Here is a 23,017-nt window from a genome sequence, read left to right as displayed (position 1 = left end):
TCCTAGAAGTTATGCCTAGCATCATACCACAATAATATATGCACACCTATATTTATAGTGGCACAGTTTGTAATAGCTAAATCTTGGAAACAGCCCAAAGGCCCATCAACCAACAAGTGGATAAAGACGATGTGGTTTTTTAATACAATGCAAAAAAGAAGGATAAGTTTGAGACATTTCTAGCTAAATGGATGCACCTTGAGACCAAACTCTTAAATAAGATAAATCAGACACACATGTTTAAATACCTCATTGTTTCTCTGGTATAAGTAAAAACGGAAATAAGGACCAAAATGTGTAATAGATATTGGGAAATGGGAAGAAAATGTTCAAATGAAAAGAGGAACAAGGGAGGGGGAAGGGGGGAGAAAAGGGACAAGGAAAAAAGAGAATAGAAGGGGAAAAAATGGAAACAGCTTTTGTCAATAAGGATAGGAAGAGGGGTCAAAGGGAGGGGATGGGAAAAAAGAAGCAAGATATATCATGTAGAGGCACAAATTCCCTATGATGAAGGTTATCATTATGTATACCTAAAATGTGCCAATAAATGTTTTCCTTTTTTAAAAAAGCTAATAATAACACATAGTTTCAATAAATACATGTCATATCACTACATCAGCACTTAGGAACCAGTCTCTACAGCTTGACTTTACAGTAAAGCATTCATGGGAACTATTCTAGAGAATACCTGCTTTTAAGTATTTTTCTGTAATACCTACTTGCCCAATACAAACTTTTGAAATGTATTCCTACTTTATACATAAAAAGACCAATGGGGCCGGGGATTTGGCTCAGTGGTTTCACCGCCTGCCTTGCAAGCACAATGTCCCGAGTTCGATCCCCACTACCAAAAACTTTAAAAAATAAAAAAGAGCAATGAACAGAAATAGCACTGAATATTAGAAGTACATTTTTATTCATGTATTTGATCTACTTAAAATAAAAAATATTTCACCTTTGTAGTTCTGTTCTTAATAATTCCTCCAAGCTGCAGATAGTAGTTTTAAGTTCAGTAACCATAAATGTATGAGCAACTTTAGCTTTATCAAATTCTTCCACTTGAGCTTCTTTTTCTTCAGTAAGTTGACATACTGCTTTTTTCGCTCTCTGTAAATCTTCTTCTAAAGCCTTCTGATTACTCTAAATGAATTAAAGTATAGAACAAAAGCAGTGATCCAAAGGCCTCAGGAAAACTTATCCACTTCTGTAAATTTGCTGCTCCTTCCTGCCCTCCACTTTGTCCTATCCACTATCCCTCTTAGTCACCCAGGAATACAAACACATTGCTCTTTTCTCAATTTACATTCTCCAAATCTCATATATAGCCAAATCTCATATAAATTCCTCCATGAAATCTTTGCATCCAACCCAGCTCATAGAGTTCTTTCAATTCTTAAAACTGTTATTAATTAGCCTGAATCACTCTGTTGGTACCTAGGTTGGTCTTGCATTTTAGTTATACTTTTGATGTGCTTTTATCCAATGTCTCTAATATAAGCATTCTGTAAAGTGAGATTGTGTTTTCTCTAGTTGAAGCTCTGGGTCCTTGTATATGGTTTTAGTATTCAATAAATTTCTGGACTAAATGATTGTGTGACTTATTACCCACTAGTCAGTGTTTAAATCATACCACACTTTTTTGCAAGGACATTTTAATATCTTCTAGTTCAGATGCCAAAAAATTCTTCTTCTCATTTGATTCTTTTAAGTTTTCATCTTGTAATTCTAAAAGAGAAAGTTCAATATAGGTGATACTTAACAGAAAATACATACTGAGAAAATTAATTGCTACTGTACCAATTACTCTTTTTCCTCCATTAGACAATAATCCAAAATGAGAGATAATCATGCAAATATGAACACATTAAATATTGATCACCATAAAACTTTGTGGGGAAGAGATAAATTCATATATCTTGTTTACTTCAGCTAAAGCAGACTTTATCTCTCCACCTGCCTGCATTGCATTTGCACTGCAAACACTGGACAGAAAAATGGTTGATAAAGAGGATAACGGAATAAGGCCAATGAAATTCAGAGAAATGCTAGGAATTAAGCAAGCTAATTTCATTAGAAAATAACACCAAATCATTTGTTTTGTTTGATGAGTCAGTTTAACCAAAATAATTTAAAACTCCAAAGACATTAAAATGAATATGGATTTCCTTGATGACTGATGATGTTGAACACTTTTTTCTATTCCTTTTACCATTTTCATATCTTTTTTGAGAATTATCTTTTTTGAGAATTATCTTTTTAGATCCTTTGCCACCATTAAACTTTACTGACTTTTCAAGACTGTTACTCAAAGATGAATATTAAACTATGCAAATATTTGTATGTGTAATTACAATAGAATAAAAACATCATATAAGAGAAATCAAATTTGGCAGATGGATTAACAGACTGTTAAGAGACTATGTCTGTCTGCCTGTCTCCCTCTCTAAATGATAGCATGACCTATTACACACTAGGCAGTTTTTAAATCATACCACACATTTTTGCAAGGACATTTCAATATCTTCTAGTTCTGGTGCTTCTCATTTGATTCTTTTAAGTCTTAAGGAAAGGGAACGGAAGAAAAAAGAAGGGAAGAGAAATGGCAGGCCAACTTGGAATACATATACACAAATATCCTTTATGGATGAAAATGAATAAGCAAATTTTCAGACAAAATCCAAGAGAGTTCATCACAAACACAGTTTCACTAGAGGAGATTCTTCTTTTTTTTTGTTTTTTTGTTTGTTTGTTTGTTGGTGCCGGGGATCGAACTCGGATCCTTGTGCTTGCACAGCAGGCAGCGAAACCACTGAGCTAAATCCCCGGTGAGGAGATTCTTCTTTAAGGTAAAAGTAAAGTTTTGAATTGTAACAAGAACATGGAAAGGAATAAGGAAAAGAGAGGAGGAAAACTATATGGTTAAAACTATTGTCTGGATAAAGTAATAATAAAAATGTTTAGTCTACAGAATTAAAATACATAAGAAAAATAGAAGAGGAGGGGATTAAATTCTAATGTGCTTAAATAGCCTTGGAAGAAGGTAAATGTACTAATTATCTTTATACTTTGATAAGTAATTTATAAGTAACTAGTAAAAAAATAAAAACAGTAACTTTCAAAGTAGTCAAGGTAAAATTTGAATAATAAAAACAATGAAACTATTCTGGGAATATTGAACAGATGTACTTCACTCTGTTCCTCTCAAGTACAACAGAAAACTCTTGACATTATATGCAAAAGAAATGTAAGACTGAAAGACAGGAGGTAAACCAGCTGGAGCCATACAGACCTGAGAAACAACATACCAAGAAGACTCTTGTTGAATATAAAGGGGTAATATGGAGTATGTTTGGGTCTGGGGGCTTTCTTTTCTTTGGGGTTTTTCTTTTCAAAGGACTTGTTTTATTTTGCTTTTTGTCTTACTTTTGGTTTTTGGTTTTGGAGGTTTCTTTTTTGTTTGATTTTGTTTGGTTGGTCTCTGCCTCACATATCCCAGAATGAGAGTTGAAGAAGACAGCAATCTTGAAAAGCAAATAGGCACAGACAAAAAAAAGTGCTCCAATAAAAATGTGACCTCTAGCCAAAAGATCAGGAAAATGAGCAGCCTAGCAAGATTATATCAACCAAACATCACAGAAAATAAAACTGTGTGCTGTACTCCACTACAACAAGAGCCAACCAGGTATCCTAAACATACAACTACATCACAGTGATAAGGCACGTTGATTCCCCCCAACCAAGGTGGTGTCAGAGAAGATTAAATGCCCATATCTTTCATCTCCACTAGCCAGTAGTGAGCTACTAACCATGGTGGCAATAAAGAATACATGGAGAGTCTGGATATCCACCCAAGCACATTAAAAACAAAGCATCCCTCATACATCACACTGGGATAACTCAGAAAGGCCTAGAACAAAGCTCTTACTTTCACAAAACCCAGAAAGAATGAAACCTCCTTCACCTGGTATCACTGGAGACTGAATAGGGAAACACAATTCCTAATCAATTCAGTAGGAAGGAATAAAGAACAAAACAACAAAGAATTCCCCTCTCTAGTGACAACCTAGGCCAAATGGGAAACCTAGACTTCTTCCTCCACCTGGGAGTAACAAAGTGGCATTTTACTTTTTCCCTACCAGAACAGTGTCAAAGGCAGCCAGCTAACACAAAGAAAATAAGAGTCAGATTCTCGAAACGCAATTTGAAAATACACTTCAATCAATAATTTCTCATAAGAAATACAACAATCTCAAACTGAATTTCAAAAGGCAATCAATAGATGCAAACATCAATATAATACATGTTAAAATGATCTAACAAAGATTTTAAAGTGGCAATAATGAAGACACATTAATGAGCAATTAAAACAAATGGAAGGGCCAGGGATTTAGCTCAGTGGTTCTGCTGCCTGCCTCGCAAGCACAAGGTCCTGAGTTCGATCCCCAGTACCAAAAAAAAAAAGAAAGAAATCTCCCAGACCCATTTTGGGCAGGGGATTTAACTCAGTGGTTTTGCCATCTGCTGCACAAGTGCAAGGACCCGAGTTCGATCCCCGGTACAAAAAAAAAAAAATGGAAATTAGCTTCAATAAAAAATGGAAAGCCTCATTTAAAAACTACATGTTTTTTAAAAATAGAAATTTTAGAACTGAAAAATACAAGGACCAAAATTAAAAGTTCCGTAGATGTGCTCAATGGTAAAACAGAGGGGCCACTGGAAAAAATCAGTGACCTGGAAGATGAGAAAATGAACAAGAGTGAGAAAACAAGCTGAAAAAAACCAGTCTCAGGAATCTGTAAAAATATAACAAAAATGTCTTTCATGCCATCAGAGTTCCTGAAGGAGAAGAGAAAGATATCAGGGTTGAAAAATTATTCTAGTCTACTCTGCAAGCTGACATGATTCTGCAATAGTCTCTGTTACAGAAGCTACCCAGCGACCTTGTAGTGGCAGTGGAGGGAGGAGAAATCTACAGGGAGAAAAAAGGAAACACTGGAAACTGAAAATAGTATAATTCCAGGGTCCCCTACGTGATTCCAAAAAGCAAAGAAATGAATTCATCTGTGATGCTGATATAAATAGTAGTGGTTCTCTCATTACAATACAGCAACTGGGTCTGATCCTATTACACTGAGTAGATTGAAGAGTTATATAACACCAAAACATAACAACAGCCAAAATAACTAACAATATCTCCATACTAGCAGAAGAGTTTTTCCACTACTTTATGGTATCTTGCTTCACAAACTTATTTTGTTTCATGATTCTGGAATATAGTCATGCTCATGTTTGTGCAGGAAAGATGGCCACAGTAGTGTTCATCACCTGAAGTAGAGATTGCAAACAAAAACAAAATTTTGCCAAAAGTTTCTGTTTGCAAAACAAAAGCATTCATGAAGCAAGGTACTGACTCTCAGAGTCAGCACACAAGAAAACTGAAACATGAAAGAACAAGTCAAGATGCCTCCAAAAATTCTAAATTCTTAAAAAACTGATCCCATGGGCACTGATATGGAGTAAAGTAAAAATCAAATGGGTGAAATGTATGAAGAGATAAAAGAAGAAACAAACAAAAAAACCAAACAATACAGCTCTCCAGGATGCAAAATCAAGACACCCAGAAAACACAAACTTAGTGAAGAGAAACTAAGCAGATCTCTAGAGTTTGAGAGGGAGCTGACAGGAAAATTAGAAACTACAAAGAAGCTGGAAAAATAGGACATAAAGCAGAGAAAAGAACAAAGCAAATCCTAACACCCAGGGAGGGAGACCTGACTCTGCTAGCACAAAATAAGACTGGAGAGGGTCAGCAGATCCAAGGAGAAAAAATGGTTTTAGCCAACAAGGCTAGCCCAAGAAGATGCCACAGTTATTATAAACTGCAAAAATAGCATGGAGTTTTACTCTGAAACTACTTCTGCATGGCAGGCTTGAGATGGAGAAGAAATCCAGTGCAGTGCTCTACAAATTTGACAGTGTTTGATCAGGAGCCACAGTAAGAAGGGTTAATTGCTTAAGACTGAGCTATAGATTAATTACCAAAATACACCAATTCTAAGTGTGTACACACTAATAAAAGAGCTGAAAAACATATGAACTGTTAGAATTGAAAGAAGAAACATACAAATCCACATTCTATTTGGAGACTTCATCATCCACTCTAAATAACTAGAAAAATTAGAAAATCATCAAGATTATAGAACAATTCAATACCATTAGACAGAATAAAAGTGCCTCAAAGATGTGTACATTCTAATCCCTAGAATCTATAAAAATAGTAGATTCCACACAAAAAAGACATTGCAGATATGAAAAAGGATATTGAAATTTGAAGATTTTTCACATTTTATTCAGGTGAACCCAAGAAAATTACAAAGGACTGAGTGGCAGGAAAATCAAAGGAGATTTTAAAATATGACAATAGAAATACTAGGTGAAATTATGTGAGGAAGGATCCACAAGCCAAGGAACACTACAAAAGTGCCCTCAAAGCCAAAAGAGGCAAGGAACAGATTTTCTCTGAGTTACCAAAGAGAATAAAGACATTGACAAAACCTTGAAGTTACCCATGAAATTCCTGAAACTTCTCAGCTCCAGAACTATATAATAAGTTTGTTTAAAGCCATTAAGTTTGTGGTAATTTATTACAATAATCAAACAACAGAACTATTAACATTTATAGAACATTCTTCTTGTCTGTGATTATACTACCTTGAATGTACCTGATCTCATCCCTTCACAGAAGCTGAGTAGGGTCAGGCTGGTTAGCATTTGGATGGGAGAAGACTCTTCCCAACATTAGGAAGATACACATTCTTTTGAAGTTTCCAAAGAAAACATAACAATATGCAATAAAACAAACCAAGAGAAGAGGTAAAACAATTCTCAACAGATGTAACTGAAATCATATAGCATACGTTCCCTACATAAGGACTACAGTGGAATCAAACTAGAAACCAATAACAAAGGTAATGGGGCAGTGGTCTGACCAGGAGGAGGGTGGTGTAGTCTCGGGAGCGCTGCGGAGGCTTCCACCCAGAACAGTTCTCCCTCCCCAGGCCTCTCCCCTCCTGCCCTCAAGTGTCCTCACCTCCTAGGCCCCTCGTATCCAATACCGTGGGGCGAGGTGAGAGCAGGCCCCGGGAGGGTGATCACGCCAAGGAGCCACAGTTTCTAGCAAGATGACAGAAGTCCTGACAACAACTGGCTCCCAGAAACTACTACAGCAGCTGAATACCCTGTTGGAACAGGAGGCTAGATGTCAGCCAAAGGTCTGTGGCTTAAGACTAACTGAATCTGCACATGATAATGGCCTTAGAATGACTGCAAGACTGAGGGACTCTGAAGTGAAAGATATTCTTAGTCTAATTCAGTTCTTTAGCTTTGATATGGAGACATTTTCTCTCGCTGTGAATTTACAACAGATTCCTGTCTAAAATAAAGGTACAGCCCAAGCATCTTGGGTATATTGGACTGAGCTGCTTTTACTTGACTGTAAAATCAATAGAAGAGGAAAGAAATGTCCCATTGGCAACTGACTTGATCCGAATAAGTCAGTATCAGTTCACGGTTTCAGATTTGATGCGAATGGAAAAGATTGTATTGGAGAAGGTGGGTTGGAAAGTCAAAGCTACATCTGCCTTTCAATTTCTACAACTCTATTCTCTTATTCAGGAGAGCTTGCCATTTGAAAGGAAAACTAGCCTAAATTTTGAAAGGCTAGAAGCTCAGCTTAAGGCATGTCACTACAAGATCCTATTTTCTAAAGCAAAGCCTTCTGTGTTGGCCTTATCTATCGTTGCATTGGAGATCCAAGCACAGAAGTGTGTAGAGTTAACAGAAGGAGTAAAATGTCTTCAGAAACATTCCAAGATAAATGGCAGTGATCTGACCTTCTGGCAAGAGCTTGTATCCAAGTGTTTAACTGAATATTCATCAAACAAGTGTTCCAAACCAAATGTTCAGAAGTTGAAGTGGATTGTTTCTGGGCATACTACATGGCAACTGAAGTATAGTTACTACAGAATAACTCACCTTCCAACAATTCCTGAAATGGTTTCTTAATTGTTAATTTTGGTTGTTATTCTCTGTATAGAGAAAATTATATAATTTTCTTCCACAATTGAAGTATTGAAATATTATCTTCAAAATAAACCAACTGGGGGCCAGGGATTTAGCTCAGTGGTTTAGCTGCCTGCTTTGCAAGCACAAGGACCAGAGTTTGATTCTTGGTACCAAAAAAAAATAAAAAATAAAAAATAAACCAACTGGACTTGGAATAGCAAAAGCGAAAAACTGGTAACACCAATCTAGTCAGCTAATATTAGGAGGCATTTGCTATAAATAAGTATATATATATATATATATATATATATATATATATATATATACACACACAATACCCTAAGGATCGGGCATGGTAGTGCATGCCTGTAATCCTAGCACTTGGGAGGCTGAGACAGGATGATTATCATATGAGTTTGAGGCCAGCCTGGGCTACATAGTGAGTTCAAGTTCAGCCTAGATTACATAGTGAGACCCTGTCTCAAAAAAACTTAAAAAAAAAACCCTTAGGAATTTCCAATCTCTGATATATATATGTTAACCATTTCATTAAATTAGCATCTTAGAAAACATCCTCTTTAATAATCTGAATTTTTAAGGTAGTGCTGAAGTAATGCTTTTTTAATTGCACACTCTGCTAACTATAGCCCTAAGCTCTAGCTCATTTAAAGTTATAATAGGACCAAAAGTTTGATCCATATATGAACTAATTGGAGACTGTTAACTTATAAAAAGAATCATTATGAACTTGAATGTTACACCTAAAAAAAAGTAATAAAAGCAGATGATAGTTTTTGGGTTTCTGAAAATTGCCAGTATGTCTCAACATACTGCTATTGCAATTGGAATAACAAAAAGTAATTATACTCATAAAAAACATAAATTCAGTCACTGCACATATTCTGTATGTTCCTGCCATCTAAATTTATTAACTTACAGTAATGATTTATCTTTTCCTGCTCAAAACTGAATGTTAATATTTAAAAATCCACATATGATTATGAAACTTGGGCATGAAAAATTTACTTTTAACAGCTAATAGTATTTAGATAAACTTTTGATAAGTTGGGGGGGGTTGTTCTTTACATAAATAGTATTATTGCAGCAACAAAAAAATTTCTTTGAAGCCTTTCTCCACAACCCTGAACAATGGATTCCATAAGGTTATAATTGATTTAAATTATGAACCCTCAGGCCGGGGATTTAGCTCAGTGGCGCCACCGCCTGCCTCACAAGCACAAGAGCCTGAGTTTGATCCCTGGTACCAAAAAAACCCCAAAAAACAAAATAAATTATGAACCCTCAAAACATCACAAAAAAAAGGGCCAGGGATTTAGCTCAGTGGTTTCACCACCTGCTGCGCAAGCGCAAGGACCCGAGTTCAATCCCCAGTACCAAAAAAAAAAATCACAACTAGATTAGTATGATGTTCTCCATCTTTGGAAAACTGCCTAATTAATATAATGCTGCAGTAAGACTGTTTAGATTTGAATCCATAAAGCTAAAGACATAAATGTGAAACAATACAAGCCTGAAAAGGTGAACCATGAATCTTCATTTCTAACATTAATTTAACTTTCTATACTGGATCAATATATTACATTTAGGTGATTTGGAAAATGGCAGCCTACTTAATTTAAATGTTAAATTTTAAATTATGAGGTTTACATTAAAACCAACATTTCACACATGTACTTGTTTAAGGCATAATAAAGTTATATTCTAGATAATGTAATGGTTTCTTGGCACCCATAATGCAAGTAATAGATAGTTCAGAGATGAGAATCTTATTGCTATATCGGAATTAATTTAAATTTAAAAACATTTTGTATTAAGCCAAAATACAGACCTACTAAGCTTGGCATATTCATTGAGCTATCTTTAATGTTTCTTCTAAAAAACAGGTGACATTTGTATCATTGATGAAAATTTCTATACAGAATCTACTTCCTCAGTCTTACCTAGTTCCATTTAAAAAAATATGTTCTATTATATTACATAGTTAAGTCAATATCAATTACCACTCTGAAAACTTGCTTCACCCTATGTTCTGGCTAGATAAAGCACTCCAGGTTTTACTATGGACTGTTTCTATAAAATTGCCATTGCTTCCAGTTTTGTTTTGTTTTGTTTAAGGAATAGAATATAGTTTCACAAATTTCCATAATGTGTCTTAAGAAAAGTAAGGAGGCACCACCATAATTATGAGGTTGCTGAGGTAGTGTTTGGAATTCTCCATGTGAGCCAATCAATATAAGGAAATGTACATATATTGTTAGTGTTGTAAACAGTGCAGCCTGAAGCCTGAGTCTATCCAGAATGGATGTAACCAATTTTGACATCATGTTACAGATAACCTAAACATTGAAAAATAAACCAAAGAATCACAGTATACTCTATCTTTAACTTTCTGTAAACCATGTTTTGTGGATACTTTCAGTTTTACCATAAAGCTGATATATTTCAATATTTTGAAAACATCAGTATTAATTTTGAGTTGGCAGAGGTAGCCTAACCAACTACCTTTATGTTTGGTACTATGAGATATACCTTTTAATAAAATTATTGAAATGCAAAAAAAACAAAAGGTAATGGGAAAACTTCTGATGGCATTCAAACTAAATACACTTCTGAATAATTATAAGGATTAGCTGTGAGCCACTGTACATATGAAAAAAAGAAAGTTAAATATTTGGAACATATAATGGCACAGGGTAAACATTCCAAATCTAAAAAGGGGGAATAGAAGAATAGACAGAAATAAGACCAAAGTAGGCCTGAAAACCAGCAGGGCAAACATTAAATCCTGTACCTCCTGTATCTAGTACCAAGAGCAGACTGCAGTGAGAATGTGAGCTCCAAAGGGCATGGACAGCTCCACCACTGTGGCCCTAATGATTCCAGCATACATGGCCTCTCTCGTGCCTAGCCCCACCCACTCCCTGAAGCATTCTTTAGCAGGCATTCTACATTCCTCATATCCCCAACTTCCCAGGAGCTCTACTGAACCCTCAGTTTCACTCTCAAAACTTCACACACTTCTCTATCATGGGCACACTTCCTGGCCTCCCAGGATTTCCTTTGAAATCTGAGAAGAAGCCTCCCTCACCCCACAATTTTTGTATTCTGTATGTCAGTAAAACTACCAACACCTGAATAATCCCAAGGTCTTCTGTCACTGAGAGCAGGAGCCAGGCCTCCTTGGAACAGGGCTGCAGTAGCCTCAAAGTGATGGTTAAACAGAATGAAATGAATCCCAATGAACCAATTCCCTAGATGGCCCTTCTCAAGCAGAGTGCTGTGGGGCTCTCTTCTCAAAACAAAGTCTTTCAGAGTTAACCTTTACTATTTTCAACCTTGAGTCTGGGGAGGGTGATGTCTGGCATATTTCAAGATTCAGTCCAGTTATCTTTCCTATTATTCTGATGCAAAGCATTTGGCTTCTTTTTAATGCTAATTTCAGCAACCACATTCTCCTCTATGTCAACTTTATAGGTACTTCCTTTCTAGCCAAGCTTCACATTCACTTTTTGCTCCAGATTTCTCAACAAGAAAGTGACTAAGAAAATTGATCACAAGGCCAGGTGTGGTTGGTGCACACCTGTAATCTCAGCACTTGGGAGGCAGAGGCAAGAGGATTGCTATGAGTTCGAGGCTAGCCTGGGCTACACAGTGAGTTCAAGGCCAGCCTGAACTACAAAGGGAGATCCTGTCTCAAAAAACAAAAAAAAAAAAAGAAAAGAAAATTGATCACAATATTCTAAATTTCTCTAGCCAGCATCACCAAACCTTTTCAAACTCCCGCAAATCAGTTCCAGGTATACTCACAGCAATGTCCCCACTCCAGCATCCTGGTATCAATTGTGTATTAGCTTACTCGTGGCTTTAAAAAAGTGCCTGACACCTACATCTTAAAGGAGGAAAGATTTATTTGGCTCATGGTTTAGGTAGGTTTAGTCCCTGGTCATCTGGCTCCAATGAAGAGAAGGTATGGTAAAAAGGCATGGCAGAGGAAAATTGTTCACCACATGACAGCCAGGAAGCAGAAACAGAAGGAAAGAGCTGGAGACAAGAACACACCCTTCCAAGGCATACTCCTAGTGACCCATTCCTTGTGACTAGGCTCCACTTCTAAACATAAGACTTTTGGGGACATTTTAGATCTGAAATATAATAAGTGCAATATATGAAATTCAATTTTAAAAATTCCTTGGCATACCAAAAGAAAAAATCAAATGATCAAAAAAAAGGAAAAAAACAAATGACATGAGGGAGGGAAAGAGAAAAAACAGAAGGAAAGGAGTGGGGGAGGTTGCCAGAGGGCTGGGCAATGGAAAGAAGAGAGAGTTAATATTTAATTGATAAGAGTTTCCATTTTGCAAAATAAAAGCAGTTCTGAAGATGGATGGTAGTGATGAATGCAAAACATGAAATTAATATGAATGATGTGTACACTGAAAAATAAGATAGTAGACTTTTTTTTTTTTTTTTTTTGGCACTGGGGATCAAACTTGGGACCTTGCGCTTGTGAGGCAGGCGGCGGAACCACTGAACTAAATCCCCAGCCAGATAATAAACTTTGTTATGTGTATTTTACACAGTTTTAAAAGGAATAATAGAAACAGACTAAGAAGTCAGATAGATATTGAAGTAGACAGAAAATACCTATAAAATATCAATGATAAATATATTTTAAGAAGGTGAAAAATATGATTTTCAAAAGATGAGATAATCAGAGAATTGGAAACTTAAAAACCAAATGGAAATTTTAAAGGAAAAATATATTATTAAAGTTAAGAATTTAGTAGGCAAATTTAAAGCAAATTAAAGACACCAGAGGCAGGATTAAATGGCAGGTCAATAGAAAATATCCAAACTGAAACAGAAAAACAAATGGAAGATACATGTGGGAATTTATACAAACACATTTCAGTGGCCAGAGTACACAATCACAAAGAATTATAGTTATTATCAATAAATTGTTTCTAGTTTATAAGATTAAATATGTATCTAGACATCTATTCAATTATTATTATATCCAAAGCAATATACTGAGCCCTAGCGTCACAAAGATATTTAATGAGACACAGTCCTTGCCCTTGAGACACTCACTGTCACAGGAGATAGAAGAATAATGCTTAAACCATTATTAAGAGTGAAAAAAAGCCAGGTGTGGTGGTGACACACGCCCTAATCCCAGCACTCTGGGAGGCTGAGACAGCAGGATTCCAAATCTGAGCCCAGCCTAAACAACTTAGCAAATAGTAAGACCCTGCCTCAAAATAAAAAAAACAAATTTAAAAGGGCTAAGGATGTAGCTCAGTTCAAAAGCCCTGGGTTCAATCCCCAGTACAACAAAGTATTAGGCAATTAAGCAACAGATTTGAGGTAGGAAGTTCATTTTAGGTAGAGGAAATACTTAAAAGCATATAGGGTGAGGGCTGGGGATTTAGCTCAGTGGTTCTGCCACCTGCCTTGCAAGCACAAGGTCCCGAATTCGATCCCTGGTTCCAAAAAAAAAAAAAAAAGCATAGGGTGAGATATAAACACAAAATATAGCAAAAACAAAACAATTTTACTATATCTGGAGTATAATAAAGCAACAGCAATGAGATCAGCAAGCATATGTAAGCAGGAACCAGATAATTCTTTGTGGTGTGAAGAAGAGAATGGTTTAAAGAACAGAGAACTAACAAATGCCATAAGATTGCTATGATGTCCTGGAAGATGCATTGTATTTCACAAAGTATATTATGCTTTCCAAATGTCTGGTCACTTGAACAAATTTTAAAATATTCAATAAGATAGCCTAAACATGCCGTGACATTTAAGGTTCTTCATAAATGGATTCAAACATTCTTTGACAATCTTATCTGCCTGAGTTTTCTAAGATATAGGCATACCAGTCAGTTTACCAAATATACCTTAATTTCACCTCTCCATAACTCACACAAGCCATCTATTCTGCCAACATTGCATCTTTCAATTCACTGCCTAAGGAACTATTAATCATCTAAGATACAGTTCAACAGATTTTTTCCTAATGCCTTTCAAAATATCTCATTGTGGGAAGTAACTTCTTTCATGCTGTTCCCATAGGATTTATTAATTATAAAATATTCAGTACTTCATAGGCTTCAGGCACTGTTCTAAGCACGTGAAATCCATCAGTAAGCAAAAAAGATACAGATCCCTGTCTTTTTGGAACACACTGTTGAAACTTTGAATGTTAAAGGTGTGGAAAATTTTGAAAAGGGGAGTATAGAAGAGCTGATCAAAAAATTGTGTGTGTAAATTTTTTAAATGTATTATAGTAAATGACACATCACCATTAATAAACTCAAAATACTCCCCCTTGATTCAGATACTTATTCTACTGTTCCTGACACTTTTTGAAGAACTACTGGAAGTTTTCTTTTGTGACTTTTACTGTAATAAACTTTTTTAAAATTTAAATATTTATCATATTTTTCAAAGATTTTAAAAATGCTCCTCTAGTGATTCTATTATGCACTCCTCCAACTGATCCAACCTAGGCTGAGGATTACTAGCAAGTATTACAACAAACTTGTAAGGAAAGCCAAAATTTAGAACATAACAAGAGAAATACATAAGACACGTTATTACATTTTCTTATATAAATTCTTACTTGTCTTTTCCTCTAAGTGATTAACTTTATCTCTGGATTCCTCTAGAAGAAATGTTAACTCTTTCATTTTATTTTCTTTCTCAGTGCTTTGGATCAGCAGTAATGATACCTAAAATACAATGTTTTTTAAATTATAGATATAAAAAATTTAATACATTATCTTAGCACTTATCAACTACAATCAGTTTATATGCTTTTTGGATTATTGTTCTTGGCACTTAATACATACTTGAATCATAAGCATGCACTGAATGAATAAACAAACAATCTTGTATTATATACTCAATATTATACTATGCCTTTCAAGTTATTACTGAGAAGATTACATAATGGAGTTTATTCATTGAATAAATGTCGCTGAGCACTAGAAAACGTAAGTTTGAGTATAAAGAGATGGGGGAATTTACCTTCAAGAAACTCACCACCTAGACTTGGAGACACAAATCCACACCAGAATAGTATTAGTAATAGAACAAAAATGTTATAGGGATCAGGAAAGGAACACCTAAATCAGTCTTGGGGAAAGTAATCAAAAATTAATTCTCAAAGGACTGAGTTTTTTTCTTTTTTCCAGTATTGGAGATGGAACTCAAGACCTTGCACTTGCCGGGCAACCTCTGAGCTACATCCCCGGCCCTAAGCTGAGTCTTGATACAGAAAAATTAATCAGACAAACATGAGGAAATAGACATTACAGGTTGATAGAATACAAAAGATTGAGAAATCACATTTTATTCAGAAAACTGAAATGGTTAGAGTATACAGTTGAAGAAAAAGTGGAAGTTAAACTTACAAAGATAGGCTGAAGACTTCCAGATTCAACATGACAAGAAGGCCTTTTCTCCTCTATTTTTATCTCCAAAGTACCCAAAAATCAACGAGGAAAACAATACAGACATACTTCATATTTTTGAACCCAAAAGACTCCTAACATCCAAATTGTAATACATAAAGAAAGAAAACAGTTGGAAGGAATAGAAAATGACTTAGAATAGTAATGTCAAACTTAAGCACCTGTACAAGAAGATACTGAGAAGATAACCCACCCCAAAGTACTTCAAGAATGAAACGCAATAAATACTACATATGGTATGAAACAAGAGAATAAGTACAAACTGAACTCTGTAAAGAGTAGTAAAAATTCCCTAGGTTTGGGCCAGGGATTTAGCTCAGTGGTTTCGCCGCCTGCTGCTCAAGCACAAGGACCCGAGTTTGATCCCCGGTACCAAAAAAAAAAAAAAAAAGAACAAAAAAATTCCTTAGGTTCACCCAACCCTATCATCCTGAACCCTATCACCTGATAGCCAATGTAGAGAGAGAACAACCCTAGTCCACCTCTGGAAGGGACACAGGTATATCCACTGAGTAAGAGATGGAGTTAGGGGAGTGGCTCAATGGTAGGGCTCATGCCTAGCATATGCAAGGCCCTGAGTTCAGTCCCCAGTCATGAAAAAAAATCTAAGCATGGATATTACAAGCACTGGTAGGGGTAAAGAAAAAATATGTAATTATATAATTTGAAGTCTGCACATAGAGTGGGTGAGACTCAGCCTGCTCTTTCTGGCCCTGCCTAATTCCATTCCATAATGCATCAGCCAAGTTTATTCCCAGACAGGAATTTTGAGAAGCCCAGGAAAAAAAGTCCTACAAAACAGTGTTTAGGAATCTCCAAAGGGGGAAAAAAAAAAAGCAGTTGCTCATGTGATCACTTTACAAAGAAATACAATAATCTGTAAGCTTTGTCAATGCACCAAAAACTACCAAGCTTTTTTAGCACATTAATATTTTTGTGTTCTGTATAATAAACATAATTTTAAGTTTTAAAAAAAACTTCTTTCTTTTGGAAATGTAGTTTAAAAATAAAGTAAAAATACAAAAAACAACTTTTTCAAAAGATGTAAGCATAAAATATACATTAAAATATTATCATTTAATCAAAACTTAAAATTCTAAAATACAAAGGCCTAAGATTCCACCTTATTCCTGAAAGAATAGCAATCACTAGGAAATCAAACAATAACAAATGCTGTTTAGGCCATGGCGAAAAAGAAACCCTTCTTCATTGTTGGCAGAAATGTAAACTGGTACAACCATTATGGAAATCAGTATGGAGATTTCTCAAAAAAATAAAATTAGAAATTCCATATGACCCAGCTATCCCCCTTTCAGGTATCTTCCCCAAAGAGCTTAAGTCATCATACTACAGTGATACTTGCACACCAATGTTTATAGCAGCACAATTCGTAATAGTTAAATCCTGGAAGCAGCCTGTGTACTCATCAACAGATGATTAAAGAAAATGTGGTATCTATGTATAATGGAATACTACTCAGCTAATGACACATTTGAGACACTTGTAGAAAAGTGGATGCACCTGAAAAATACAATGTTGAGTGAAATAAACCAGATGTACAAGCTTAAATACAGTGCAGTACCTCTCATTTGAGTGAGCCAAAGTACAAACAAATAAAATGATAAAGGATGGACAGAAAGGAACAAGGAGACAGATCTCTTGCAACAAAGAAGTGGTCCAAAAGAACAAGGGTGAGTGAAGAGGAGGAGGGGAAATTAGAAGAACAAAGATATGCCATGTACAGGAACCTAATAACCTCAATTAATGTAAACACTATATGCCATAACATGAGCTAAGACAAATAATATCAACATTATGAAAAAGGGGATGGGGAACCAGAAGGAGAGGGTTAGGGGGAAGGAAGGGGATTTAAAAAAGAAACAAGCTGTAATATGTACATATAACCACTCCTAAACTATTATAAACTGCATGAATTGTAAACATGTACTAATAATAATTAGCTTTTCTGTACTTTCAGTTTTTTAAATTATTGTTTAAGTACATATCCTTCTTAACTGTGATTATATATTTTTTATCATGTAAACAGAAGGCTTGAAAGTGACAAAGTTGGTGTGGGGATGTAGCTCAGTAGCACAGAGCCTGCCTGGGAAGCACAAGGTCCTGAGTTTGATTCCCAGTACCAAAGGGAAAAATGATAAAGTTGGCATAATAATAATCTGAAAATAACATTTCTTTTTTTTTCCCAGTACTACAGATCGAACCCTGGGGCACCTTATGACTGAGCTATAGCCCCTTTTATTATTTTATTTTGAAACAGTTTGCTGCTAAGTTGCCTAGGTGGCACTTGAATTTTCAATCCTCCTGCATCAGACTCCCAGAGTGCTAGAAACAGAGACTGCTGCACCAGGTGAAACTGACATTCCTACAATGTCAAAGACTATAGGCTTAAGTCATTTTCAAACCGTCTATTACGTAATATTAAAAAACAAAGCAACAAAATGTTTCAACTTCCTTTCATTGGTGTGACACAGTATATTTCAAAACAACTACAAAATATAATTTGATGGTCAATGATTATATTTTATTACTTATCTGAACAAAATTTCTCATAAAATAACACATTTTTGTAACAATAAAAAGAGATATATTGTAGACCACGCACTGATTAAAAACCAAGCATTCGGTGTATATATCTAAGGCACTGAAAATTAATCTGGGTATGAAAATGCTGAATATTTGGATGTAATATTAAAATTCTCTCAGAAATATATCATGCAGTCAACAAATAAACGTTTCTTTTGAAATTTTAAGTATTATGAATTAGAAATGAAAAGAACATAGCATCATACATCTCATAATACAAGAATTTCAATGTATACATGGTAAAAACATTGATAAGTTTAGATAATGGATAGGCTAATTACCCTGCACTGATCACTACCCAATGTGTACATGAATCAAAATATCACACTCTACCTCATATAAGTATGTACAAATATGATGTGTTGATCAAAAACTTTAAAACTTAATTTTTTAAAAAGAAAATAGGTGTTTTTTTAAAAAACCTGATTTTCCTTGTCATTTACTTCCTTCTTATATTCTTCTTCAAGGTGCTGGATTTTTTCATAATCTTCCTTTACTTCAAAAATAAAAAATACAGCATGTCTTAACGTAAGTGTATAATTTTTCCATACAAACAAAATTTAAATATTTCACTTTCTAATTTATCTCAATACTTGCTATTTTCTAGCTGCTAATTTTATTTAATGAAATAGTTAATTTAATAATTTCAAAGTTATTACTTAAAATTCTACACTCCTCATAATTGCACACACATAAAACTTCATTCTTTATAACACATTAATCTAAAATAAAAATGTTAGATACACACACAATTACCTTTTTTTGCTTTGTTTTATTTTGTTTGTTTATTTTTTTTGAGACAGGGTCTCGCTTTGTGGTTCAGGCTGGCCCTGAACTCACTATGTAGCCCATGCTGGCCTTGAACTCGTGGAGATCCTCCTGCCTCAGCCTCCGGAGTGCTGGGATCACAGGCTTGCGCCCCCACACACAGCTTAATTATCTTAATGTGTATACTTTACAAAGAAATATAAAAGACCAAAGTATACATCTAAAAAATTAAATGCAAACCATAGTAAGTTTGATATCATGAAAAATGTAGTTCTAAAGCCAAAAAATATTTTTAACATAAACTAATTTCCTGCCACATTCCACAACATGTAGAGGGACTTAAGAAACAAATATAAAATAACTGAGGGTATCTAATTGAAGGGATTAAAAACATTAACAAAATCTAATAAAAATTAAAATAGCAAAAGAGTAATATAAAAATTAAATGAGATTCTTACACTTAAATTGTATTTCCAGTCTGGAATTCTCAGCTTGTAACCGGAGTTCCTCAAAAGCTATTATCATTTTCTAGAATATAAAGTTTAAATTTTAAGAATCATTCTCAGGCTTTCCATAATTTAATAAAATAGTTTAATATTCAATTCCAGTCTTCAAAGCATAGTACAAAGTGTGGGTTACAAAACAGTACATATGATTTTCACTCAAATATTTATGAAATTTTACAATTTACATCTAAGAAAATGGCACTACTACTTAGATTTTTAAGTACTTTTCTTCAAAACTTAAAAATATTAGTAAATTTTAACATGTAATCACTAAATATAAAACCACACAAGTTTGAAAAATAAAAACTCTGTCATTTCAAACAACTGATTTAGTAAAAATGTATTAAAAATGCCCATAATGTCAGTTTCCTAGATGTTTAAAGGTACTAAAGTCATTTTATACAATACAAACCATTAGTAAAATGATTGTTGGCATTTTGTTCATTCACTTAATAACACATAATAAATACTGTATGTAATTGTTCAATTATTTGCACTTAAATTTTTTCTTCCTTACTAAAGTGATGTCTATCCCTATGATCCAAAACTATGCTTCCCTCATCTGGTAGCATGTGCTCACTTAAAATTCAATAAATCCTACTTTGTAAAATCAGATTCATTCATATATTCACTCATTATATATTTACAAAGTGCTGCTTATGTATCAGGAACTACTTTAGGCACTCAAGATATAAGATAAAGTCTCTAACCTGCTGGAACTGTTTTATATTCCAGTGTAAGAACACACAGATATGTGTACATAAACACTCATGTACATGCAGGAAGTATGTATGTATCAAATAAATGTTATGTAGTTTTAAATGCTCTTCACAAAAAATAAATGAGGTGAAGATACAGAATAATTCAATAAAGACATTTAGATTAATAGTAAGGCAGGGAAATAAAAACAGAATAAAGCTTATAAGTGTGCATAAGATCACACAAGTTATAGACAAAGGGAACAAATTCAAAGAACTAAGATCAGAAAGTACTTAGTAAAACTGAGCAATATAAAAAGGAAAAGTAACTAGCAGAAAAGCAAAGTGGTAAATAATAGATGAGATAACAAAGGTAAGCAGGAGCCAGATACAGACTAATACTTTATATGTTTTCAAATTAATATAAAATACTATAACATAATAGAAACAATTATTATTATGTCATAATGTGCTGGTTTCTGACATAGTAAATAGTTGACAAATTAAGTTAGTGTTACTGACACGTAAAGCAAAACGTTACTACGTAGCAAAATATTAGAAGTCATAATACAAAACTATCAATTTTATAGATTCATATATCCACAAAAAGTAATGATCTTTTTAACAAGAACAGTTGTCCACATCTTTGTAGCTATTGGTCTACTTTGTTTAGGGATTCTTTGGTTTAAAATACTCAGATATTCACTAATACTTACCTCAATGCTATTATTTAAATCCAGGTGAACCTGTCTGGTTTCTTCCCGTTCACATTCATCTATTCAAAATTAAATTTAAAAAATAAGATTGCAACAAGACAGTACTCAAAATATCTTACAAAAACACTGAAATATTTTACATTCTGTGTTAATGAGGGGCACTTGAATATCTAATTCAGTTCTAAGTCTTTTGAAATAGTATCAAAACCAGTTTTGGTCGAATCTGGTATGTAAGAAGCTTGAAAGTTGCTACTCCATTTTAACAAGTAAAAAGCTGAAAAAAATTGAAAAATCTTAGCTCCAAAAGAGAAATAAGATCATAGAGAATGGGCCAAGGTTCTGCTGCCTGCCTCACAAATGCAAGGTCCCAAGTTTGATCCTCAGTACCAAAAAAACAAACAAACAAACAAAAAGATCATAGAAAAAATTAGCACCATCAAACTTATCAGAGTAGAAACCCAGGAGCACAAAACACTGTGGGAATGACAGCCAGCATAAGAAAACCTGAACAAACAGCTACAAATATTGTGACAAATCTGAGAGATAAAACCCAGTCATGGTGGGGTGGGCAACACTCTTCTGAGTTTTACCTCCTAAACCTCTATCATATTTTCACCATGACTGTCAGAGGAACATCCTCTCATTCTCCAAGGGGAGGTAGAAAGAAACCATTCTGAAATACACTAATATGTCTTGTTCCTTTAACAGGGTCTTCTCTTAGGAGAAACTACTTAACAGGGCAAAATCAGCTAGGATTTTATCAGAGCCTGACCCGAGGAAGAGAAAGAACCAACTCCAGCCAGCTCTATCCTTCTATATGGAAGAAGGAAAATATCCAACTCCATCCCCCTCTAGACTTCCTTTAGTAAAAAGGGAAATATCAAACTTCAGCCCACTTTAGCCATTCTATCTCACAGAAAGGAAAGGAGTAGATTAAGAAATATTTGTGAAAAAAGAGAACTACAGGCCAATCTCCCTAACGAACATAGATGCAAAAATCCTCAACAAGATACTGACAAACAGAATACAGAGGGTCATCAAGAAGATCAAACACCCTGACCAAGTCGGATTTATCCCAGTTATGCAAGGAAGGTTCAACATTCACAAATCAATAAATTTAATACACTATTTTAACAGAGTCAAGGACTAAAACCATATGATCAACGCAATAGATGCAGAAAAGGCATTTGACAAATCCAACACCCATTCATGATAAAAACCTTACAGAAAATTGGAATAGAAGGTCTTTATCTCAACCTGATTAAGGCTATCTATGAAAAACCAACAGCCAACATCATACTAAATGGTCAAAAACTGAAAACTTTCAGGCTAAAATCAGGAACAAGACAAGGATACCCACTATCAACACTCCTGTTCAATATAGTACTGGAAACATTAGCCACAGCAATTAGAAAAGAGAAAGAAATAAAAGGAATAAAGATAGGAAAGGAAGAAGGTAAATTGTCATTATTTGCTGACGATATGATACTTTACACAGAAGACCCAAAAAACTCCGCCAAAAGACTTCTAGACTTAATTGACAGATTCAGTACAGTAGCCAGATACAAGGTCAACACTCAAAAAACAATAGCCTTCTTGTACACAAATAATGGACTCACTGAGAGAGAAATTAGGGAAACAATTCCTTTTACAATAGCATCCAAAAAAATGAAATATCTAGGAATCAATCTAACAAAGGATCCAAAAGACTTCTACACTGAAAACTACAGAACTCTGACAAAGAGATCAAAGAGGATACAAGAAAATGGAAAGACATCCCTTGTTCCTGGGTAGGAAGAACCAATATAGTGAAAATGGTCATACTTCCAAAACTACTATATAGATTCAATGCAATGCCGATTGAAATTCCAACAATATACTTCACAGAACTAGAGAAAACAATCCAAAAATTCATTTGGCACCAGAAAAGACCTAGAATAGCAAAAGCAATTCTAAGCAACAGACATGGCTGGGGGTATCACAATCCCCAACTTGAAACTATACTACAAAGCTACTGTGATAAAAACAGCATGGTGCTGACAAAAGAACAGACCTGAGGATCAGTGGAATAGATTAGAAGATGCAGAAGCAACTCCAGACATACTCAGCCACCTCATCTTTGACAAAGGAGCCAATCACCCTCATTGGAGGAAAGATAG

At 34.8% G+C, this 23,017-nt stretch overlaps 1 protein-coding gene and 1 pseudogene across 11 annotated transcripts in view; one reads left to right on the top strand and one right to left on the bottom strand.

Moving 5' to 3' along the window:
- Positions 1 to 23,017, bottom strand: part of Sycp1 (synaptonemal complex protein 1) — a 161,937-nt gene that overhangs the window by 120,849 nt on the left and 18,071 nt on the right. For all 11 annotated transcript variants that reach the window (XR_002397970.2, XR_002397969.2, XM_087213300.1 and 8 more), the window contains exons 9-14: positions 20,859 to 20,917; positions 19,397 to 19,466; positions 18,593 to 18,666; positions 14,714 to 14,822; positions 1,631 to 1,725; positions 956 to 1,140 (exon numbers count right to left, since the gene is read on the bottom strand). Coding sequence is in view for 9 of the 11 variants with exons in the window: in XM_087213300.1 (XP_087069426.1) it covers positions 956 to 1,140; positions 1,631 to 1,725; positions 14,714 to 14,822; positions 18,593 to 18,666; positions 19,397 to 19,466; positions 20,859 to 20,917 (592 nt within the window). In the remaining 2 variants the exon portion in view is untranslated. The remainder of the gene's footprint in view (positions 1 to 955; positions 1,141 to 1,630; positions 1,726 to 14,713; positions 14,823 to 18,592; positions 18,667 to 19,396; positions 19,467 to 20,858; positions 20,918 to 23,017) is intronic.
- Positions 7,496 to 8,064, top strand: LOC106010098 (cyclin-G1 pseudogene; annotated as a pseudogene).

This window comes from Heterocephalus glaber, unplaced genomic scaffold (assembly GCF_053883595.1).
Source record: "Heterocephalus glaber isolate CG9 unplaced genomic scaffold, H.glaber_assembly_v1.0 deba00001442, whole genome shotgun sequence".
In the NCBI taxonomy this organism is placed as follows: Eukaryota; Metazoa; Chordata; class Mammalia; order Rodentia; family Bathyergidae; genus Heterocephalus; species Heterocephalus glaber.
This window is presented reverse-complemented; position numbering and strand designations above follow the sequence as displayed.